Source organism: Chondrus crispus, genomic scaffold (assembly GCF_000350225.1).
Source record: "Chondrus crispus Stackhouse genomic scaffold, scaffold_470, whole genome shotgun sequence".
NCBI classification, from domain to species: Eukaryota; Rhodophyta; class Florideophyceae; order Gigartinales; family Gigartinaceae; genus Chondrus; species Chondrus crispus.
In genome coordinates, this window is record NW_005179372.1 from 25,243 (window position 1) to 48,310 (window position 23,068).

The 23,068-nt window shown below is 55.0% G+C and overlaps 3 protein-coding genes; 2 read left to right on the forward strand and 1 right to left on the reverse strand.

Moving 5' to 3' along the window:
- Positions 1-18,022: 18,022 nt before the first annotated feature.
- Positions 18,023-19,756, reverse strand: CHC_T00000230001 (hypothetical protein). XM_005719147.1 is given in 2 exon segments: positions 18,023-18,970; positions 18,971-19,756. The coding sequence occupies 1 exon segment, from the start codon at positions 19,754-19,756 to the stop codon at positions 18,971-18,973; it is 786 nt and encodes a 261-aa protein (XP_005719204.1). The 3' UTR covers positions 18,023-18,970.
- Position 19,757: 1 nt separating this feature from the next.
- On the forward strand, positions 19,758-19,859 carry CHC_T00000231001 (hypothetical protein). Its single transcript, XM_005719148.1, has one exon. The coding sequence runs from the start codon at positions 19,758-19,760 to the stop codon at positions 19,857-19,859; it is 102 nt and encodes a 33-aa protein (XP_005719205.1).
- A 612-nt stretch (positions 19,860-20,471) lies between these two features.
- On the forward strand, positions 20,472-22,073 carry CHC_T00008350001 (cytochrome P450 family 807A-CYP807A1). Its single transcript, XM_005719149.1, has one exon. The coding sequence runs from the start codon at positions 20,472-20,474 to the stop codon at positions 22,071-22,073; it is 1,602 nt and encodes a 533-aa protein (XP_005719206.1).
- The last annotated feature ends 995 nt before the right edge of the window (positions 22,074-23,068 follow it).

The window sequence follows — 23,068 nt, forward strand, 5'->3', positions numbered from 1 at the left end:
CGACGAGAAAAGCGGCTTCCGAAGCACACCGTCGTGGGATACGCGAAGCGCAACCCCCTCGCGATCCTCACTCCCGAACGTAAGGTCGCCCAGGGGATCGCGCACGTGCTACACCTGACCGACGTGACCGATCAAGTCGGTGGGGTAGGAGTTGGCCGATCCAACTCCGACGATAAGACCACCGCCGGGGGCAGGGGGGTCGACCCGGACGAACGGTCGCCTTTATGCCAACCGACGGCGAGAGGTACTGTACTCCCCGAGCAAAAGGATCCCGAAAATCCACCGATGGATTGGGAAAAAGAGATCGACCTGTCATACATCGACGATGACAAGCTCCGTGGCCACGTACTCGAGATGCTCCGTAAGCACTCGAGTCTGTGGAGCGGTGCGCTTGGAACGATCCAAGCTACGGAGCACCGCATTCCCCTCGAACCGGGAACGAAACCGATTCGTTCTATGCCCTATCGGAAGGGCCCGGCCATGTGCGAAATGGTCGCGAAGGAGGTCAGCAAGATGTTGAACGCAGGGGTTATCGAACCCGCGAGCACCGAGTGGGCGTCCCCCGTGGTGCTCGTCCCGAAGAAAGACGGCTCTCTTCGGTTCTGCGTGGACTACCGGCGTCTCAACGCGAAGACGGCAGCGGATTCGTATCCACTGCCACGGATGGACGACTGCATCGACTCGTTAGGAGATGCAGCCGTCTTCACCACGTTGGACTGCAATTCCGGTTATTGGCAGATCCCGGTCGCTCCGGAAGACCGGGATAAGATCACGTTTACGACGCACATGGGCACGTTTCGCCACTTGCGCATGCCGTTTGGGCTCAAAGGGGCACCGGCCATCTTCCAACGTGCGCTCGACATAATACTCTCTGGAGTCCGCTGGCAAATATGCCTCGTCTATCTCGAAGACGTGATCGTGTTCTCCCGTACGCACGGAGAACACGCGAGGCATCTCGATACCGTCTTGAGCTTACTGCGGAGTTCCGGTATCTCCCTTAAGCTCAAGAAGTGCAGCTTCTTCCGACCGAAGGTGCACTACCTGGGGCACGTCATCTCCCCAGGCAAGTTGAGCGTGGCTGATACGGCGGCCGACGCATTCAAGACGTTCACGTTCCCAAGGACGTTGACGCAAGTGCGCTCGTTCCTCGGGGCGTGTAACGTATACCGCCGATTCGTTAAGGGGTTCGCTAAGATTGCACGTCCTCTGACCGACATGACGCGCAAGGATTTGGATCCCGATTTCTATAACCCCACGGAGCTGCAACTTCAGGCGTTCGAGAACCTTAAGAAGTGCATGATCGCTCCGCCGATCCTCGCGTTGCCCCGGCACGGTCGTCCGTACATGATAGACACCGACGCAAGTGCCTACCTACTCGGCTGCACCTTACTTCAGGGGCACGAAGAGCCGAACGACTGGCGCCCCGTGGGGTATTGGTCGTACTCACTGTCCGATAGTGAGCGCAACTACAGCGCTACCGAACGCGAGTGCTTCGCCGTAGTGTGGGCCGTCCGCACACTACGGCCGTACGTAGAGGGCACGAAGTTCACCGTACGGACGGACCATGACGCCCTCCGATGGCTCATGTCACTCACCGAGAGTTCCGGAAGACTCACCCGGTGGCGGCTACGTCTGGCTGAATACGATTTCACCATTCAGTACCGCCCCGGACGCGTGCATCAGGTGCCCGATGCCCTGTCACGACTCGTGTCGCCGAAGGTCGCCGATGACCCTCGCCCCACCGTCGAGGTGGATGACGACATCCCCACTTTCGACGGGGGCACGACAGTTCGAGACGTATCGAACGAGCTCGCGGACCACTCTTGTACCGCCAGTTGTGATCATCAGGCCGTCCATGTCTTCGTAACGACACGGAACCAAGCCGAAGCCGGAACAAGGTCGCGCGCACGAACGCGCGACGAACCGAGGGGCGACGACGAAGCCCCCGCTCTCCAAGGACCCAATTCGTTTTGGGAGGAGAACGACGAGTTCGACGCCGCCGACATCCAGCGCGCCGAAGACCCCGAGGCTGGCGTGCTCGATGCCACGGTCGCCCCACCGCAGGACGACCTTCCGGCCCCTCTTACGATAGAGGAGATAGTCGAGGAGCAACGCGTGGATGACTTCTGCCAAACCGTTTTGGCACGACAGTCAGAGTCCCGGGACTCCGCGTTCTTCGAGGACCACCAAGGGGTGCTCAAACGGAGACACCCCTTCGACCCTGATATCGTTCAGGTGGTGGTACCTCGGACACTTCGCGCCAGGCTCCTTCGCTTGTGCCACAACCCAGCCATCGCGGGGCACCCGGGCCAGAACCGTATGTACTACGCACTTCGACGCGAGTACTACTGGCCCCACCTGGCTGCAGACGTAGCAGCCACGGTGCGAGGGTGTCGAACCTGCGCGATGAACCGGGTCAAGCTGAGGAAACATCTCAACCGATTGAGGTTGTTTCCAGCTACGAGGCCCCTCGAGAGCCTCGCAATCGACATCTTGGGGCCGCTCCCCAAGACGAAGACAGGAAAACGATTCCTGCTCGTGATTACGGACCGCTTCAGTAAGCTGACGCAAGTTGTTGCGCTCCGCACGATAACCGCATACACCGTCGCAGTTGCGTTCTGCGAGTCGTGGGTGTTCAAATATGGCGTCCCTCGCACGTTGCTTTCGGACAACGGCCCTCAGTTTAATGCCAAGTTCTTCCACAGCACGTGCCGTGTTCTGGGCATAACGAATTTGTACACTTCGGCGTACCATCCCCAGACGAACGGGCAAGTCGAGCGATATAACCGAACAATCGCCTCGATGCTGCGGAACTACGTAGGTGAACACCAGGACGACTGGGATGTGTACGTGGGGCCGCTTACGTACGCGTACAACTCCCACGTACATCGCACCACACGCACCACGCCGTTTGAGCTCGTGCTCAGCAGGCCACCGCCGGAGTTCTCTCTCCGACGGGCGGACGGCGACGCGCCCCCTTCCGATAGGGGGAACCAACGTGCCGAGTTCCTCCAGACCTTGGACTCGACTATCCAAAAGGCCTACGGGAGCCTGCGTCGGACGCAGGCTCGCTACAAGCGCGACTTCGATAAGCGCATACGACGTATTGATTCCCGGCTCCGTCCCGGAGAATACGTATATCTCAACCCCACCGATGGGGCTAAGACATCGAACAAGCTCGCCTCGCCCGCGGTCGGACCCTACCGCGTGCTCGCCAATGACTGCCGAACCATCACGATTGATCGTGATGGGGTCACCGAGCGAGTCTCCGCCGACCGCTGCGTGTACGCGCCGTCTCCGATAGACGCGCCACGAGCAAGTGCGACGACCCCGCGGGACCTCGCCGATAAGGTCACCGCGGGAACGCAGTATGCCGTCGAACGGCTACTGAGACATCGAGTCATGGAAGACGGAACTACGGAGTTCCTCATCAAGTGGGCGGATTACGACGCGCCCACTTGGACTGCGCGGACTCACGTCCCGGAGGAGTTGGTGTCTCGTTACGCCCAACGCCTTCGGAGACGTACCGGCAGGGACCTCACCCAAACCGTGAACGCGGACGTCCACGCTTAAGGGGGGGGCCCTCAACCGCTCCTTCGCGGATTAACCCCAGCCTGCACGAACAGACTAAAAGGGGAAGCGAAGGAGGTCGGCGGACCCTATCGGAGGGTCACAGCCGGGGACGCGTTCAAGTCAAGTCGCCTTGACTTCTCGGACGTCAAGGACGCGAGACATAAGAACAGGACAGTACGAACTGCCTGAAAAAATGTTGGGCCCTCGTAATGACCGACATTACGAGGACTGCAATACCCCGTTCGGATCGGAAAAGTCGGACGACACTCCCCCCCCCGCAAACAAGATTGCCGGACGATCCGTTAAGTCCAGCAACCACGGCGAGGAGGGGCGCCCGACGAACGAGACGATCAGCGGTGGAATCACGAGAGCCCCTCGGTGGGCAGAGTAAGCGACCAGAATGCCCGTTGCTTGTGTCTCGGAATATCCGAGAGGGGTCGGGCTCATTTCGAGCCCTCAGTCCGCATCGGGGTCCGATAACCCGACGGACGACGTGGTCATGACCCTATCGATAGGGGTCGTGCGCGAGGAAACGCGCAAAAGGCGTTTTCAGATGAGCGGGCGAGTGAGGCTGCGCTTGCCTCAACAGTCACCAGGATAGTTAGGGAAGGGGCGTAAGCGCGAGAGCAACTCGGTCGGAGGGGCACCAATATATGCCCACACACGTGTACTGTCAGCCCCAATTAGAACTTTTTGTCGCTAATCACGGCGCATGCCATGATTTAATTTTGGGAAGATTTCTTCCTCAGACGACAGCGCACCAATCAGGAACCGTGCTCTGATTTTTTGGCAGAAATTGTTTTCGCGGGAAATTATGACAATTTTTGGGATGATTTTCTGATTGCGCGGCGGACGGAAAAAGGTCGCAGTACACGTGTATTACGAGAAAAAGTCCCAATCCACGGCGCTGCACGGGGGTACAACGGGTACCAGCAGGAGGTACACACGTCCGCCCCCTGACCAGAAAGGGAGGCCGGCGGGAGGTTGAAGCGTACGCCCGCATCGACCGGGTGACTCGAAAGCCCGACGCGCCACAAGCCGACCGATCGGCCTTCCCTCCTGGTCCCCTCCTCACGCGGGCCGCGGCACACCGGTTAAGCGAGTGGCCCGAGCCACCCTCCTGCAAGCGACGACGCCCGGGATAGCCACGGCTGAGGAAGGGACGAGCGCGAGTCACTTACGCGCTTTCGAGCCCTCGCTACCGAAGTGGAGGGGCACAGTAGGTTGCGCAACCGATGCGACTGTTCGCCGCAAGGCCGTGATTACGCCACCGCGCGCACTCCGCACGACGCGTCGTAGTCGCGACGTAGAGTGCGACCACGGATAAAGACGGCTCCGTGGCCGACCACGTCGAGCCGGGTACCCGCTTCGGGGTCTGCCCCTCGAAAACAACGGAGTTCACATACTCAACGGACGACACGCCGCTGTGCGGGACTTCGACGGGGGTCTTCCCGAAAGGCCCTGTGCTCTTGCTCCAGACGAAGGGCACGCGATGTCCCCTCGCGGCACGACTGGCGAGAGGATCTCGTCACCTACGCTTTTCGCGGAGATGCCCCCAACCGTCGCGAGGGCGTATCCTGCACTAGAGTGAGTGACTGTCGAAATAAGGGGTTGGATACGGCCTCCCCGAGATAGCGTACAGAGAGAGAGCCGGCCTCGGAGAAAGAGGGAGACGCCTCACGACGGGTGGCGGACGAAGACGGAAAAGGGAATACGGCTCCATCTATGCGAATAAAGTAAGTACCGAAGGGTCAGGACCGACAGGACCGACAGAGACAAGCCGACGGAACGGGTAATACCCGAGAAGAGAAAAGAAATCTGGAGTTATGAGGGAACACGGCCCCCCATCCGCAAATGGAGGTCTCCATCGATGATCTCTGCGGCGAGTCCAGCAACCCCCTTGAGCGAGACGGTGTGACGCCTCGCCCCGTACGAGAGTCGGGCCGTGGACGGTAATGAGAAGCTGCGAAGCCGCAGCAAGGAACGAATTTGTTGAGGAAAGCGACCGACTCGCACCACCCCCTCAGTTCCCTTCTTTTTCGTGGAACCTTAATCTTTGGCGGGAAACGCCGCAACTCCCACCAAGAAAACAGTTGGAACCCGAAATCGTCCCAGCACAGTCCGCAAGAAAACCGTCGTCCGCGTCGCAGAAGCGCAACCACGCCGATTCGAGCATACAGAGGCGCGCCAATTACGAAAACACTCAACGCTGTCGCGTCCCGCCGTCAACGACGAGGAGCGACAAGTCTGATACGCTATGAGAGGTGGCACCAGCCACGGATGCCGAGACGAGCGGCCGTGAGTGCGTCCGCATAACGACAGTCACCTGTTCTCCGGTTAATGGAGGGGGTGGCGCAGACCGGGGCAAGGCAATTCGGCAGAGGAAGAAGGGGAAAGCGCGCGAACCCACACGTGCTTCGTAGCGGAGGAATCACGAAAAAGATGGACCTCCGTAGGTCCAGCCCCAAGCCCCTCCGCTTCAGTTCTCATCGTAGAGGAGCGCCGACGCTCCTCCCCCTTTGAATCACCGGCCACCTCGTCAGCGTAAACCTCGTATCAAAAACATCGACCGTCCTCACGGACAGCTCGCGGTACTGTACGCGAGGCAGCCCGCCATCGCATGATGGAGCATCGGCGACATCGCTTTCCCATTTTTTGGAAACATCTGGCTGGCAGATGACAGCGCACCAATCACCGCTCGTGAGGGGATTTTAGCCAAAAATTCGCCAAGGAATTTTTGGTGGCTAATTTTTGATTATTTATTTTCGTGATTGGACCAAGGGCACAGGACTGTGCACTGTAGCGGCGCATGCTCATGCCCCAGGCCGCTCTCGCCGTGAGCGCAGAACTGCGAGTCGCCTACGCGCGCGGCACCGACACTATCCCGCTCATGGAGAGGCCTTCCACAGACTCGCCTACCACACGAAACGCCCCGACCTACCGCTACGTCGCGTCGTCCCCTTGTGCGTGTGCGATGTTATCACGAAGACCCCCGCTGTACGGGAAGCGGGAGGACACCAACGCCACGTACCAGAGCTCGCGGGAGGACGAACGGAAGAGGCCCCCAGCTCCGACGAGATAGAGGGTCGATGTGGGGAAGCAGGAAGGGGAAAGCGGACGGGTAAGTGTGGCATAACACAGAGCCACGCACCATACGCGGTAAGAAGTAATCAAGACAAGTAGAATGGTCGAACGGACCCCGAACCCAAGGGAGGATGTCCTCCCCCCTTTGGCGTGCAGTACACCCAGGTCCTCCCTATGCGTCCGGACGCAAAGCGAGACCCCGACCGGCGTCCAGAAGGGACGGGGACGCAGTGTGCGCGAAAGTGCGAGGGCACGGCGCTCCCGCAGCGTGCGATCGCGAGAAGGAAATTAAGCGGCACGCCCCCGAAGGACCGACGAGTACCATGAGTGGAAATGCCACCTGTCCCCCCCCCGTCGCACGGGTCGGCAAATTGAGGTGGGGGCAATTGTGGGACGGCCGTACTCGTGCGAGAGTCATAAAGGAGACGGCGTGTACGGGGACAGGACAGCAGCGGATGGCTTGGCGTACGGACGTGATGTATCAAGAGAGTCGAGATGCTGTCGGAGGGCTGGTGCCAGGGGACCATGGCGATGACACGAGCGACTGGCTTGCGAGAAGACACCACGAACCCACATTTTGAAGTGAGGCTCGTGGTGCACAGCGGACCCCGAGCGACCCCATGAGGGAGGTGTATGGAGCTCTACCGGCATTGTGCTGGTGAAGAAAGACACCGGCAAACCTGAGTTTACAATTACGGGCGGTTCGAAGAGGATTCAAGGGGAGTAACCATCAAGGAACGGATTGCGAAAATATATGGAGATGGCAGGTACCGTGAGCTCGGACGGGGAAGCTGTTCCAGAGAAAAAAAGGGGGAGCGTGCTCGCAAAGATAATTGCGAGTCATGAGGCGCTTACCGGGCCGGACGCAGCATACCATTCGTAGTGGACCGGCACGGGGTAAACTCTCGGTAGGGTATGGCGACGGAGACGGATCGGAGGATTCCAAGACAGATTGGTACGACGTAGCCAACATTATCGACAGGAGGGTTGTCATGTTGGCGGCCGATGGGACGATGAATGAAACAAGGTTGGATCGCAGAAGGAACGCGAGAAGGCAAACGCGCAGAACACGAGAATTCTGTCGTGAGTTAATGGCGCTCACAGGACGCGCGCAAGGGGGCACGGGGCGGGACACGAAGGACACCGACCAGAGATCGGGATCGACGGAACGGACGGAACAGAGGGAACGGACCGCAGCAGCTACTCGGTCGGACATGGCTCTCTATACAAGCACCCGTGGACGCGGACGTCCCCGCTTAAGGGGGGGGGCCGTGTAGTATAACCCCCCCCTTGGGGCTTTATTTTAGATTAGATCAACTCAGAATCGGATCGGTTACTGTAGGGCTCGATGCTCTACAGTACCACCACGTGTACCCCCAAGTACAGGGGGCGCATGTGTACACGTGTACGCGCGGGACCGAAGAGCGCGCACCCACGTATACTGTCAGCCCCGATGGCTGACAGTATTACAGTGTCGACCGACCACTACAGTACGTCGCTACAGTACATCGATACTGTACTACTATGATAGGTGATTATGTACATTAAATATGGAGGGGACCGGCGGCGGTGGAGGAGGACAAGCACGGACTTGTCACCCACCGACCGTCCAGGTCCGACTTCCCGCTTATTTCTAAGGTAACGCTCGCTAATTACCTTAGAAGCGGCACCGAGCGCGGGTTGAGGACGCGCGCGGTACGCCCACGAGCCGGCTCCGCCTCCGCCCGTCGGCACTGGATCGTTACCCAGTACCGCGCCGGGGCGTCGAGGCGTCGAACCGCTCGCGCGTACCGGCGTCCTCCCCGTTCCCGCTCTACCACGCTACCCGGGCCCGCTGCCCGGTGCCGTTAGCTGGTGTCCCGCTTCACCCCCGTCTTCCCGATCGACAAGGGTCTCAGTCGAACTGCGCATACACCCCTATCGCTGGGGGTGTTTATGCTACACCAATAAGAAGGTCGTAGCTGACGGTGGGCATCCAGAAGAGATATGTTTAATTTAGACATTAGAGGTCTTACACAACCAAAAATTCCTTTGTTCGTCAGATGATTTCGGGTTACACGTGTTGAAACACACGGTCTCTCAAATGAATAGTTTTTGTGCTTACACATTCCGGGCATGCGTCGATTCTGAGTACGAGCAAGAGGAAGCCCTGATGAATTAGAAGGATTTTGCGGTGGGTGAGATCATTCAGCGGTGCAACCGCCGTAAGGGTCTTTCTACATTTGGACGTCGCACAGCTCATGTGGGAAAAAAGACAAATTATTTATCTTTTCCCCATCTACATCTGACACGACGATTGTGTCTAGTGCAGTACACAGATGTACGGAGTTGTAAACTCGCTCCGAGAGCGACCCCACAAATGATGACATGACCCACTTCAGCCAGAAAATAATCCATCTCAGATTTTGTTGCCCTGGTCTGTTCCCCAACCCCTCGACCGATCTCCATCATGACAGAACGACGCCGCATTGCTGCGTTACGCGCAGTGCAGACTGCACTCACCTTCGACGATGAAAATGAGGAGATAATTGCTCTTCGCGGTGCAGCAACGGACGGCGACATTGTCACACTGAATGGCGAAACGATCACCACCGGGGGTGGATCGCCAGGACAGTTGTGGGTACTTCCTAGCTATCATGCCGAATGGTTCGTTTTCCTTGGATGTTCTCATGATGAAAAGTTGCTCAGAAGCAGAGATGAGTGCGAGTCCAATTCTGAGAACTTGGAGTAGTATGGTATCAAGTACACGAAAGCCCATGGAGTGCTCTTTCGGTGTTTTAAAAAATTATTTCAGCACGGTGAAGAAAGGTGTACGTCTCACACATGAAGACGATATTGTCTACTTCACGTTATCATGTGTAATGTTACACAATATATGTGTGGATCACGGGGATGTTGACAAATCGTTTCTACAGCAGGAAGAAAACGGAGATTCTGAAGAAATCACAGCCGAAACATCTGCTGGTAAACGACAGGGTGATGCATTGCTATATTACACTATACAAAATAGTTGAAGACAGGGAGAATGTTGTAGTACAACAGCGCGAAGGCAACGGCGCCACCGCTGCCGCCCCGGGATACAGTACGATGGGCTGTAAGCGCGAGAAGAACTGTAAGGAGTTATATTTACAGCACACGGCCGGTGCGGAGTACAGTAGTACCCCGCTGGTTACACGTGTAGGATCCGAACGGTAAGTAATTAGTAATTAGTAGTTAATGGCACAAATTAGCCAATTTAGCACAGTAGCTGGTATACAGTAAGTAACAGCTACTGTAGCGGGACAGGTGTCCTGGCGTCCCACTTAGGGGTTAAGACCGGGGGCACCTGCCCCGTTCCAGTAAACGGGGGCAGACTCGCCTCCCTTCCCTTTACGGCTTTTTGCTAACTCCGTCCGGTTTTACCTCTAAGTCTCAGGCTTCTAACCCGTGACCGGCCGTCCGGATCTAACACCACCGACCGGCTGCGCGTCACCGGCCACGTGAGCCTTCCCTCTTTTCGAGTCCTTCCGTACGGTTTGCGCTCGCGTGGGTTACCCAGCGACGCGCGCTCCCTTATCTCTAACCCCCCCTCGTTCCGAGTGGTCGGGACGAAGGTAGTTATACCACAAATGTGGTGACCGTTCTTTATTTAGAAGCATTAAAAATTCTCCACGAGCCGCTGAAAGGCAATGCGCATCTTCTTTTTCTCTTCGTTGCTCTTCATGATCATATCAACCAAATCCTCATGCCATTTTTTTCTGGCCTTCAATGTATTCCTCCAACAAACCATTACCAGGTTTTGACTGCTTTAGAGTGCTCGTAGTGTCCACTTCCTTCACTTCAGTCCCATCTAACGGCACTGGTACGGGGGATCATGGCGAGCTTTGTTTTTCTCCACTTCATGCATCTGCTCAAAATATTCCGGAAGATTATATATCGTGGTGTCGTCTCCATCTCTACCAGATTGGAATGTTTTGGCTATGTAAACAGAATACTCTTTCGTCATACGTCTGAATGTTTCTGCCATCCCTTTGCCGTTCGTTTCACACCTGCTTCCTCCTCGGCCAGTTGAATGGCATTCGCAAAAATTTCCTTCAATGACTTGTTTTGGTTTTGCGATCGCCGTATCCAGCCTCTTTCATTTTTTCCATTGGGACAATGTCCGTATCATGATCATAGTGCTGAGATTCCTTGGTCGGGGAGGGCTGGCTCGCCTTTCCAGTGTGAACAGCAGCTGAATTTGGCTGATGTATATTTGGGGCGAATTGCGGGGTGTTTAATCACATGGAGTTTATTCCTCATTGATGCTGCCGACTGCAGCTTTCTGATTGCCTGCGGTTTCAAAGATTGATTCTGTGGTTGCTGGGCTCTCAGGGGCTAGCTCCGGTTTGGTGATGATGGGATATATTGTCGGAGTGTCCGTCTTGTTGGGTTGTTGGGGAGGCTCGAATTGAGAGCATCGTCTTTATTTGTATGGTACTGAACTTTTACCTCTCTTATCGGAAATATGTCAAACCTTCCAGTCTCGGTTGACACGGATGGTGCGAGCGACAAGTTGGCTGCGCCGTGTTTCAGACATATCCAGACGGAGCGCGCCATCCGGTGGGATTTTGGAGTCGTTCCCTGAACCCAGCGGAAAAGAATTACAGCATCGGCGAAAAGGAATGCCTCGCCATAATTTGGGCAGTACAGATTTTGAGACCATATCTCAAGCGGAAGCACTTCGAGCTCTACACAGACCACCAATCCTTAAAGTGGATGATGAGTCTAACAGACGCCAGTGGCAGCCTTGACCGATGGCGTCTCCGCCTACTGGAGTTCGACTTCACCATCAAGTTCCGCAAAGGAGCAGTGAACTGCATTGCAGACGCTGTATCAAGGCTGCCGACATTTGGCGAGTGTGCTGTCAAACCTGACTCAGACATTCCGTGCTTCTGAGTTCAAGAGAACAGCGCTTGGATGGATGAAGATCAAGATGACGAAGATGTTGAGATCGAGCTCAGACGCAATGCAAGCACATCAGACTTTACCGACGAAAGGACCTGCGTCGCTAAGAACACAGATCTATCTTCGGTCCGTATCGAAGAGCTGGTGATCCCTCAAGCTAACGACAGATACTGTCAAATGTTGAAAGAGAAAGTCGACAATGAGGAGACAAGTCGCTTCGACGTCGACGAACGCGGCCTCGTGGTCCAAATTGCCCCTCTCGACGACTGCAGACAAATTGTCGTACCGACGATGTTAAGGCAAAAGATTCTTTACCTATGACACTATACAAGAACATCAGGTGATCCTGGGGGTACAAAGATGTTCTATACAATGCGACGCACGTTCTACTGGCCTTCGACGGCATTGGAATGTCACGCTTGTGTTAGACAATGTGACTCATGCGCCCGCGAAAGAGTGAAATTGCGCAAGCACTCTACATTTTTGAAACTATTCCCCGCGACAAGACCGCTAGAGCTCGTCGCCGTCGACATTTTGGGACCTCTACCCCGATCTACAAAAGGGAAACAATACCTTTTGGTCATATCTGATCGGTTCTCGAAGATTACAAGAGCGATACCGCTGAAAAACGTCACATCAATGACAGTGGCAAGAGCCTTCGTCGAGAATTGGATTTATCCGTATGGACCACTTGCCTATTTTCTAGCCGATAACGGTGGTCAATTCGCGTCGAAGTTCTTCCAAAAGATTTGTCACATCATGGGGATTCGCAATCTCTTTAACACTGCGTATCACCCTCAGACCATTGGTCAAGTGGAACGGTTCAACCGAGCCATATTATCAGGCATACGCCACCACGTCGTGGAACATCAAAAGAAATGAGATGAATACTGTGGTTCTCTGACGTACGCGTATAACACGCAAGTACATCGCAGCACGGGATGTACAGCATTCGAACTTGTGTTGTCACGACCTCCAGGGCCCGTGGCCTTGGAAAACATTCCCGACAATGGTACAATGCCAGAAACTCGAGGCGAACGTATGGGGCTGATGGATCATCTTAAAAGTCTCATGAACGAAGCCACCGACACGCTAAGAGCTGCTCAGACACGATACAAAGAAAATTACGACAAGCATGTCAGAAAAATAGCATCCCCAACGGGTGTTGGGGACAAAGTGTTCGTGAAGAGACAAATACCGCTACGTACCGAAAGCGGAGGGGTTTCCAGGAACGAGCTACAGCCAAAAGCAGATGGACCATTTGAGGTCATTGGTGCGACATCACACACAGTCACTATTATTCGAGATGGCCTCACCGAGCCGGTAACCAAGGATCGTGTTTCAAAGAAGACCGTCCCTGGCCAAGCAAGAATTACAAGAGAAGTCGAAAATGACAATGAGTCTGAAGACGGAACCCCCAACCTGCCCGCTGCCAGCGGCAGTCAATCAGCCCATCATGAGACTAGGAATAATTCCTATGATGAGCAGGGTGATAGAACGCCGTCAGAAGACATTTCTGAAGAACATCGGAGACCCTTCTCTCGCCTCCGAAGATCAGAAATCTCTGAGGCGGAATATGCCATAGACGGCAGAAGAAAAGAGCACTCATTTGACGCAATTGTCACGTATAATGACAGAAACGATCGATTCAGAGTGCGATGGACCGATTATGATGAGTCGGGTGACACTTGGGAACCAGGGCGTAATTTGCCTTTCAACTCCGTTGTCCGCTATTTCACCTGACGGGGCCGTCAGGTTCCAGAACACCTTCGCCATCTTCTGGCTACGACACATTAGTCAAAAATGCCCTGGTATCTTAAAGCCTTTTACAAAAATGGCTTTGACGATTGTCGGATGGGACACTCGAGAAAATTGGAGACGCTCAAGAAAAAGGGCTGTGTAGAATTTGTTCAGTCGTGAGATCGATATTCGGCTCAGGCAAGGCGTGCGCCGGTTCAACAGGGACGCACGTCGTGCAGGAAATTTGGAGAGGAGGAATGCTCTGCGAAATATCAATCTCGATATCAGCAGGCACATCTAGATCTTTGATCTCCTCCTTGCTCTCCGAGTATGAGGGACACGCTGTCACAAGGCCGCGCAAAGGTCAGAATCAAGTGCAGCGTCGGGACGGCTTCGGTTTGGGCGGGGCCCGTGTGGTTACACAGCCCAGAGTTGTAATTTGTACAGCACCCGCCGCCGCGGGTTCATTACAGGCGCGCGACTACACGTGTGCCTTACAGGCGGGCGAACTACACGTGGGCATTACAGGCCGACGACGTACTGTATACATTACAGCCCCAAGGTTGTATATGACAAGGTACAGTAGTAATGGCATAGCACAGTGCATTGCGCGGCAGAGTACAGTAGTACAGTAGGATGGACAATGTCCAAGACCCGGCAACCTCGCTTATTTAAGCGACGGCGCCGGGCAACGACAGTAAACAGTCAAGGATCTTTTGGGAACGGACTTCCTTCGACGGTGTGACACCGCGGGTCAAGACAAGCCTCTGACTTACGCGACATTGTCGGCATCTGTCTTGCGACGTTTCCCTGGCTCTATTGCCTTTACAATTTCCTTCTCCTTTCCTCTGTCGTTGCGACCACGCGGGTTAAGACTAGCTTCTAACCTCGGCGTATTACTGTCGCTCAACGTTTCTATTGTTTTCCTTTTTCCTCTGTCGTTGCGACCACGCGGGCTAAGACTAGCCTCTAGCCTAGGCGTATTACTGTCGCACGACCTATTTCTCTCTCCCTACATTGTGACGATTGTGAAGTCGCGGGCTACGACAAGCCTCTCGCCTTGGTGACACTATTGACATCTGTCCCGCTCGTTCCCTCTAGGAGTTCCCGCTACTCGGCGCTACGCCCGTTTCTGACACTAGTCTCTAGGCTCGGGTTCCCCCCTGTTTTGTGTGTTCTTACACCACCCCTTCCCGTGCTGGTCCGATTCCGGGTCCGCACTTTGACCAATACGTCGTGCTTTTAAAGTCGGCCGACGTACTTCTCCTTTGCTCTACCACCGTCCGGAGCTACCGCGGGACACCCTATGGGTTGTTACCTCTTCCTCGAGCTAGCTCATAGCTGGGTACCGCCACTATACTACATTCGACCGCAATGTAGTACAGTATATAGTGTCGTTGGCGCTTGCACCGTGTGGGTTTGGGGACAACCAACCAAGGACCAAGTACGCGACTCTCGTTCTTGGTTTTGCACGGTACTAACTAACTTCTTCTCGTTCACGCTCCCTCGTTCTTCTCGCTCACGCCCTAGGACTCTCGTGGCCACGTCACGTGTTGCCTCCCCGCTCGCGCGCACGGTTCGGTGGCCGTGTATTAGCCTCGCCGGGTCGAGAGCACCGCGTCGTGCGCTTCTAGTTTCCGTGGTTCGCGAGCACACCCGAGTTTTACAGTCGCCCGAAAGCCTCTACTGCTTCCCCCTAGCTATCTAGTACACGCCCCCACGAACGAACCTTGTCTTAGCACGTGACCTCGTTTCGCGTTCTACTACACTTGTGTGGCTGTGAATGCTACAAGTACGCATCGACTAGCCATGTCGTGTACGGACAAGACGTTGTGTTGAATATGCTTGTTCACTACAGCATGTGTGTATTGGGTCCTATTCTTGGCGATTTTCAGTCGCATTGTTCCACTGTACGTGCATGTGGTCTGTTGTTGCGACGCTGTCTGCGTTCGTAACGTCTTGGTGAGTGGTTGCATGCAGGGGGGGTGAAGGATGTAGGTGGGACGGGCCTCACTGTCGAGCACGAACGTACCCGGGAAGTCTGTATCGGCTTCTAACATGACCAGAATGGGTTGGTTGTCTTGCTGGTGTTGCTGTTGTATGGCTTGGAAAGCGTGGTAAGGGGGACAGTGTGGCTGGTGCGGGACCGGTCCTGCGCACGGGAAGTGTGATTGAGGTTTGATGTTGCGATATTTGGGGTGTCCTCGATCTCGGCACTGTGCGTCAGTGTGATTGAAACGTATATACGTTGCAATCACACTGACACACAGTGATATCCCTAGTGCCTTGTAGAGCGAGCAGAGTTTGTTGATCAGTATGTGACGGATGTCAGGGGGGGAGGCTTCCGAAATTTGGGCGATTGTTGTAGTTTTTTGATACATGTCCGTAGTCCCCGGTGATTCGTGTGAAGTTAGTGTGTATGGTGCTTGTGGGTCGCTGCAATTGGTAAAGACCATGTAGGGACTTAAAAAATCTAGTGAATTCACGATTGGTTTGCGGTTTGTAGACCCGGAGATGGACGAGAATTGGCGTGAGTATGGGTACTTGCTGAGGCCGTTGATGATGAAGTCGAAAGAGGTTTCTTCATCCTTAATGCTGAGATATTTGGCTGGCACCATCTTTTGACGTACTTGGAGGTGGTGGGTGAGGTAATTGTAGTAGAACGTGCCGCGCTCGACCGGCTTCGGGTAGTGGGGGCTGTGACAGGTCGTACTGTAGTTGGCGGCGTGCGAGACGCGACGAGTCCCGTGCACACGTGTAGTAAGAACCACAAAACAAGACAGAGGGGAGGTGAGTAGCTCGTTGGCAGAGGTTTTGGTAGAGCAGTGTGGGTTCGACACAACGATGCCACGAAAGGCAGATCGACGTCCTCGAAGTGATAACTCGACGCCGTGCGGAGGCGAAGTCGTCACGGAGGACAAATCCGGGCGTTATGCGGAGCGTTCGTCGTGCGTTACCCCTGCGGTGGGTACTTCTCGTTGTACTCGATGTACTGAAGAAAACGCAAATCGTAGTCAGGCGAAAGACTTAGGCATAAAACCAAGGGACAAAGGAGTCGGCCCTCGAGATTATTCCACCGGTGATGATCATCCCCTCGAGTCCTTCCCCTTCCCTACTTCCCCTTTCCTTATTTTGTTATATCTACTACTGTAGTCCCCGTTCTTACAGTGGCAGACTGTAACGGTACGACTACACGTCGGGCAGTAACGGTCCAGCACTTGGACGCCAGCGAGGTACGCCGGTATCATACATTAGACAGTATGATTTGAGTACAGTACGTACACGGACGCGAATTGCGCTGCCCAACTTACCGGGCGATAAGGTAATTATCTTTCGAATTGGGAATTAACCAATGCGGTCCTTGTCATACACCATCGGGTGTTCGAGTACAGTATGTGCACTAGTGAAAACTTGGCGATATACCACAGTAATATCGATATTAATGTTTTCCAGCCCAATGCTCTCTGCTCCGATTTGGAGGAACGGGCGCTCTTCTTTTGTGGATTGATTGATATGTGCCATTTTTTTTGTATGAGACCATAGTATGATCTCATACAACAAATAATCGTATGATCATCATAGGGGGTTGTTGTCTCTTGTGGTACGAGTAGGAGTCCTTAAAATATGCATAGGGATGCTGCTCAAGACTGCTGACAGGAGACGGTTTTGACTTTTCTCGAATGTCTTCAGCTGCTGGTTGTCATTTGGTCGGGGAGGGTTGCTGATCAGGTGGTCGGAGGGTTCTGAAACGCACGGAAATTTGACTGAGCTGCAACACCTTGATCCAAGAAGCACCATGGAGCCCAAATGCTCAGTACAGCAGCTCCGAAAGGTCCCAACAATTCATATTAATTGGCGTCAAGATAATTGTCGCGCTCAAAGCGCGCAGGTGGGACATACCGTGTAAGGCCGCGAGCCAAGTCGCTCTACGAAAGGTTCGTCTGCATTTAAGAGAGCACTGTCCTTCTGCCGTGCAATTGCATTTACAGGCACGCTACCTCTCCGATGCATTTATGTTTCATCGAGCCCCTATCGACGAGTAGTGAAGGAAACCAGTATAAGTAGAGAGGGGGCAGCATACGATAGGCATCATCGCGAAATAGTTCATCAAGTAAAGCTTGTCAATTGTCAACTGTTTCAGGTTCAATGGTGGCTGCTTATGTTTGGATAGAGAGGTACCATGGAGCGTAATTCGCTCCCTGGAGCTCAGAACTTTTGTGATGGCGGTCAGTTTCAATGGTGATTGGTGAGGTGTGTTGTGTTGTATCGGTTGGTGTGTGGGTTTCGTTTGCAGTGTGAAGTGCGTTGCTATATATGGCTTGTATGAATGAGTTTTGACGGAGACTGCGTCCTAGGCGACGGGCGGTGCGGGGCGTGAGTGGAGCCGTGTTGGGGACTTGGGGGGGGGGGGGGGGGGGGGTGAGGAAGGTATTCAACCCAGCGTGGAGTCCATAACCTGTGAGTGGAGTCACTTGCTTGCCTTCTTTTACTTCGCTCTCGTCGTCGTCGTACCTAAATACTGTTCAGCACTGTAATGCTGTTTGACATTTTGCTCTCACAGAGACCACACAATTTGCAGTCTTCAGTACTGTAATTTAACAAGCTTTGTAAAGGTACTGTAAGGCGGACATTTAGGATAGGGATCGACAATTGGCGGGACGAACAGAAAAATTCACGAGCAGATTGCGTATGGTATCTCTTGACATTTCTAAATACCAACGACTTTATCGGGGGGAAAGAGTGACAGAATACTCACGGCGTCTGTCCGCCACGACGGTAATTGGTTTGTGATACGAAAATATGGTGCTTTGGAGCACTGCAGCTTTGCTCGTCGACTATCTCTTCACGTAGATATGCATACATATATATTGTCTTGCTCTTAAGAACACACCACGCAAAAAGTTACTGCACGCCCAGATCCAAACCATTGACTCGTTCACATATGGCTTTCCGTACATTTTCAATCCCGAACCTTACTCTCCCCAGTCACGCCCACCCTTTCCGTTTACGAGTGGCATGCACCGGATTTCCTGAGCATATCTTTACAATTGACCTCACGGAGGGACAGACAGTGCTCACGGAGGGACAGACAGTGCATGTGCTTTCTGGAATTCCTTGGGACGCTTCATGTGCTCTGAATCGCCTTTGCAGCAACGGCGCCACCGCCAAGCCCTCGTATTTTCGCGCGGTGCTCCATGACTCATCGGTAAGTACAACAATCGTCGCGATTTCCGCATTGCCATTGCTGTCGACCCCACCATGTTTTTCTAACAGGCATTCCATTCTGTTTGCGGATATGCGCTTGGCCATGCACGGTAACGAGCAGCTTTCGTCTCTGTCTATCGGTCAACTCAGCATAGAATGTAAACGACCAAAGCGCCAGTTGTCCTGTCCCTCATTACCTCATCAATTTCCGCCCGTTCGAGCACAGCGCCAATCGCTCTCCGGTAGTCGCATATCTCCAACGCGCATCATCCTCCTAGCTGTCCAGATTCTGCTGTTCTTGGTCTGCCTCTGGATAGCAGCGAGTGCGTTGCCGTTGACTCAACGCTGACGTGTGGTGCCCTGTCTTTTCAGCGTCTCCGACAGGCGATTACTTTGGTGTCGTGTGAGTTCAAAACTTTCTCCTGGACTTGTCCCTGCTACGCTACTCACGGGAAGTCAGCTCCACTTGTGGTTCCAAGCTGCGCTTCGGTTCGTCGTCCGACCCATCCGTAGATGCATCGGTCATTTCCTCCTGACCCTCCGTGCCCGCCGCCATGAGAATGCTCCTGGGATCGCGCCTGTTAAGCAATCGCCCGCAATGTATTCTGAATTCCGTATCGCTCGACCCAAAGTTTCTCGAGATTGCCATCAAGCCCGAGTCTCTGTCGATGGCCAGATCGACGATGCGATCATATTGCCACCTCGAGAACTGCTGCGACTTTCGTATCCTGCGAGCGACGGAGATGGCCTGGTCTTGCAGCATGCGATCTGTACTGATGAGTTCCGGCTCGCTGGTGGACTTTTTCTTCATATGCGAGCCGTCGAGCTTGACGCTCCGCGTGGGGATCGGGTCTTCCTCGTAGCTGTCCTTGCTCCAGAAGAGCCAGGAATTGTCTGCTAGAGCGGACACATCCGAGTCGTTTCGCAACGGCTCGGTGAAATGCGGGGACGTGTAGACGGAGATCTGCTTGATGTCTTCCGGTTCCAAGAACGCGGTCGGGAACGGAGGGGGCTGAGTGTCGGCGATGCAGGCTTTCAGGCGCTGCAGGTTCATGCGATAGATTTTGACGCTTTTCAGCTCGCCGTCTGGGTACTCGACGGCGCGCAGGACCTTGCCAAAAATCCTCGATCGAAGCACGTTGAAGACGATGGACGAACCACCAACCATCTTGAAGGCGCTGTCCGCCTTGCCCAGCATGACGCCGATGGGAACGATCGGGACGACCATAATGACGCAAGTTGTTTTGGTGACTTGCAATCAATGGCAGTGCCTTCGTGAAGCTCACGTCTCACTTTGTGAAGCTCCCGTCTCACGCCATCCTGAAGTGTAACGCCCTGCGCAAGGGCTCTCTCTCGTGGATGATGTCAAGGCTGTAACACGATGAATCTTGTAAAGAAGTACTGTGCCTGCAAGCAAGGAACGCTTCGTCGGCAACCCGATTCGAAATCGCTCGGACTGTGCTGATATGTGAGAGAAGAGCGCGATGGACAAGGTAATGATACTGGGAAGGGCTGCATGTTTGCGCTGTTGTTGCCCTCCCGGCAGCCTCATACTCAAAAGCTTATGCCCTTTACAGTACAGTCTCTTTTTGTTTTCCTCTTATTTTTCGCTCTGACATTGCTGGGGTTCACTGCGATCAAGTCCAAGGCAGCGAATCAGGTGCCGATTTCTTGGCTGAGCTTTTCTTCATTTTCAGAGATGCGCACCTTCGCTTCCAATTCCCCCTTTCGCACGGAGAAAGTCTCGCAGCGATCTGAGCACTTGGCGTGATCTTCGCCGACTTCTCAACCTTGAAACTTTGCACACTGTCTCATCTCTCTTCAATCTACAAGTCTGACGCAACTTGGCCGCCACTGGCGTCTCATATTTAATCCAACCAGCACCCCTCGACATGGCGGCCAAATGCACAGAAGCTGTCCCTGTCGAACAAATTCGCTGGTCTATGCCCACTCCGGAACATGTCAAGTCCATCTTCTCCGGTGTGCTTGAGTCCTCTTCTGCGAAAAACGTCGCGCGCAGCCTAGCGGTGGGAGCGCTCGTAGGGATTGGCCTACGAGGCATGCAGTCCATCGCGACGATGGTTGCATGGCGTCTCAAATTGCGGGACAGTGAGACGGGTGAGCCGGCACCCGGACCGCCTCCGCTCCCGTTTATAGGGAATGTCCTTTCGCTCAGAACAGGCTATTATGAAACGCTGTACAAGTATGTGGACAAGCCGGCGAGCGTGTTCTGGGTCATGTCTACGCCTTTTGTTGTCCTGAATGACGAGGAAGGGCTGCGGAGGGTCCTCGGCGGGTCCAATGGTTTGTATGCGAAGCCCAAGTATTTTGGGTATCGTTCCAAGGCGGTCAAAAATGCTGTCGCGGTTGAGCAGAAGACAGTCGAGAAGGAATCGTTAGAATACAAGAACGATGGTGACACCTCGCGCGTTGCTCTGGAGAACATGGTCATCGACTCGTTGTGGACGATGAAAGTCGCCATGAATGAGTTGTTGACCCTGTTAGCCGAGGCCTCGGAGGAAGTAGCGGCGGACAAGGCGACTTCAGGCACAGCTGTTTTATCGTCTGTCCGCACTGCGATTGTCAAGCTCAACCTCGACGTGCTGTTTGATCTGACGGACAGCTCGATCGGTCCGTCGAAAGCAGAAGATATCAGCAGTATGATCGGGTTTGCGGGAATGGAGTTTGCTCGGCGGATGGTGAATCCCTTCAAGGCGCTTGTGGACATACCCGGAAACGTTCGGTACTTCGGTGATGTGATGGGGCTCATTTCGTTTGGCCGACGACTTTGCCGCGTCCTGGACGACACCGCAGAAGAGAGGGAGGGGTTGGAGTCGGCGCCAGAGGCCGAGGCTGTGAAAAGCACAGCGGGGCTGAGCTGGGTGCACGCGTGGGTGGGCAAGGTTGGAAAGATTGGCAAGCTGGGCAAGGTAGTAGGGCTACTCATGGCGTCGACGCAAACGGTCCCGTTAACGGCGGTTTGGATGCTGCATCTGGTGGCGAACGACGACGGGGTGCGCAGTCAGCTACGGGAGGAGCTGCACGGCATCAGCGTGCGCTCCGCGTGCGATCTACAGTACGACGACCTCGGCAAGCTGCCGCTGGCCGACGCCGTCGTGAAGGAGACGCTGCGGCTGTACCCGCCGTTCCCGCTGATCCAGCGGGAGGCGCAGGGCGCGGACGTGCTGTGCGGGATCACGATCCCGGCCGGCACGCCGGTCTACGTGGTGCCGTGGCTGGTGCATCGCAACCCCAAGCTGTGGAGCGACGCGGACTCGTTCAAGCCGCGGCGGTTTCTGGAAAACGCGAGCCACGGGGACGCGCCCAGCGACTGGGCGTTCCTGCCGTTCGGGCGGGGCGTGCGCATGTGTGCAGGTTCGAAGCTCGCGCTCACTGAGCTCAAGGTGCTGCTTGTGCATGCCGTGTTGGAGTATGACATTGTCAGCGAGGGCCGGGCGATGGGGAGAGGCTCGAGGTTCCCCGAGCTGGGGATGATCCCGGAGGGGATCGATATGCGCGTGAGGAAGAAGACGAGAGGGAGGTGATGTCACGGGTAGGGTTTTAAATGTTGGAGGAATACAGAGGTGTGTACGTATGTACTTCGTAGAGAAGTGCGCGAATGTGTAAGGGGAAGAAAGATTGAAGATGCGGAGAAGCGAATGGTCGGTGTGCTGTCTGGTGTGGACTGGGATGTGATTGTGAGAGTGAGGTGAGACGGCAGAAAAAGTTTTGATGATATTTTTGTTTGGTGTGAATCCGGTCTGGCAGCGGCGACTCGAACCGAACAGCGTTACGGCATCAATCACCAAACTAGGGCGGTAAGTGGTTCGTTCGTTCCACTTCCGCTAGTCGTTTACGGAGGGACATACCCAAGTGCGTGAATACAAACCAGACTGGAGCGAATGCTGCACCATCAAAAAAAAAAAAAAACCCTGCGATGGCGGGGAGTGCCCGGCAACCACGCGAAGCCAGGCCCGACGCAAAGCGCCTTTCACCAGTTGGCGCCAGTAAAAAAAAAAAATCGCATTTTTGGGTGCCAACCGGCATCCGAGGGAACGCCGAGCCGCGCCTGCTAAACTGCACGATATCCGCACGCAGTGATGCCGGTCGGCAGCAGCCGCCCCCATCCTCTCCGTGTAATGTTCGCCGGATAGCACAGCATTGTAGTGTCCATCCACGGTCCGCGCGCATCACCCGCGGTATGAGCTGCAGTGCGGCTCCGAAGGGCAGCGGACCGCATGCGTGGCAATGAGATCTCGCCGTCTGCGCCCACCCCCGCATCACGGCTCATCCTGCCTTGGCGTCTCGCCATCCCCCGCGTCCGCGGCGTCCCCCTCGTCCTTGTCTTCCGCCGCGGCGCCGCGCACGTAGGAAAACCGATACACGTCATCCGCGCAGAGCGGGCACTCGATCGCCTTCGCCCCGCGGCAATAGTAGCACGTAATCGTCCTGCCATGGTACCCGCGCCCCTCACACACGGGGCACTCGACGGCGCGGCGGTCCGCGCAGTACGAGCACGGCTCCGTCAGGGGCTGCTCTG

Excerpts from the sequence above, each read along its gene's own strand:
- CHC_T00000230001 (XM_005719147.1), bottom strand. The coding sequence starts at position 19,756 with ATGGTCGTCCCGATCGTTCCCATCGGCGTCATGCTGGGCAAGGCGGAC.
- CHC_T00000231001 (XM_005719148.1), top strand. The coding sequence starts at position 19,758 with ATGACGCAAGTTGTTTTGGTGACTTGCAATCAATGGCAGTGCCTTCGT.
- CHC_T00008350001 (XM_005719149.1), top strand. The coding sequence starts at position 20,472 with ATGCCCACTCCGGAACATGTCAAGTCCATCTTCTCCGGTGTGCTTGAG.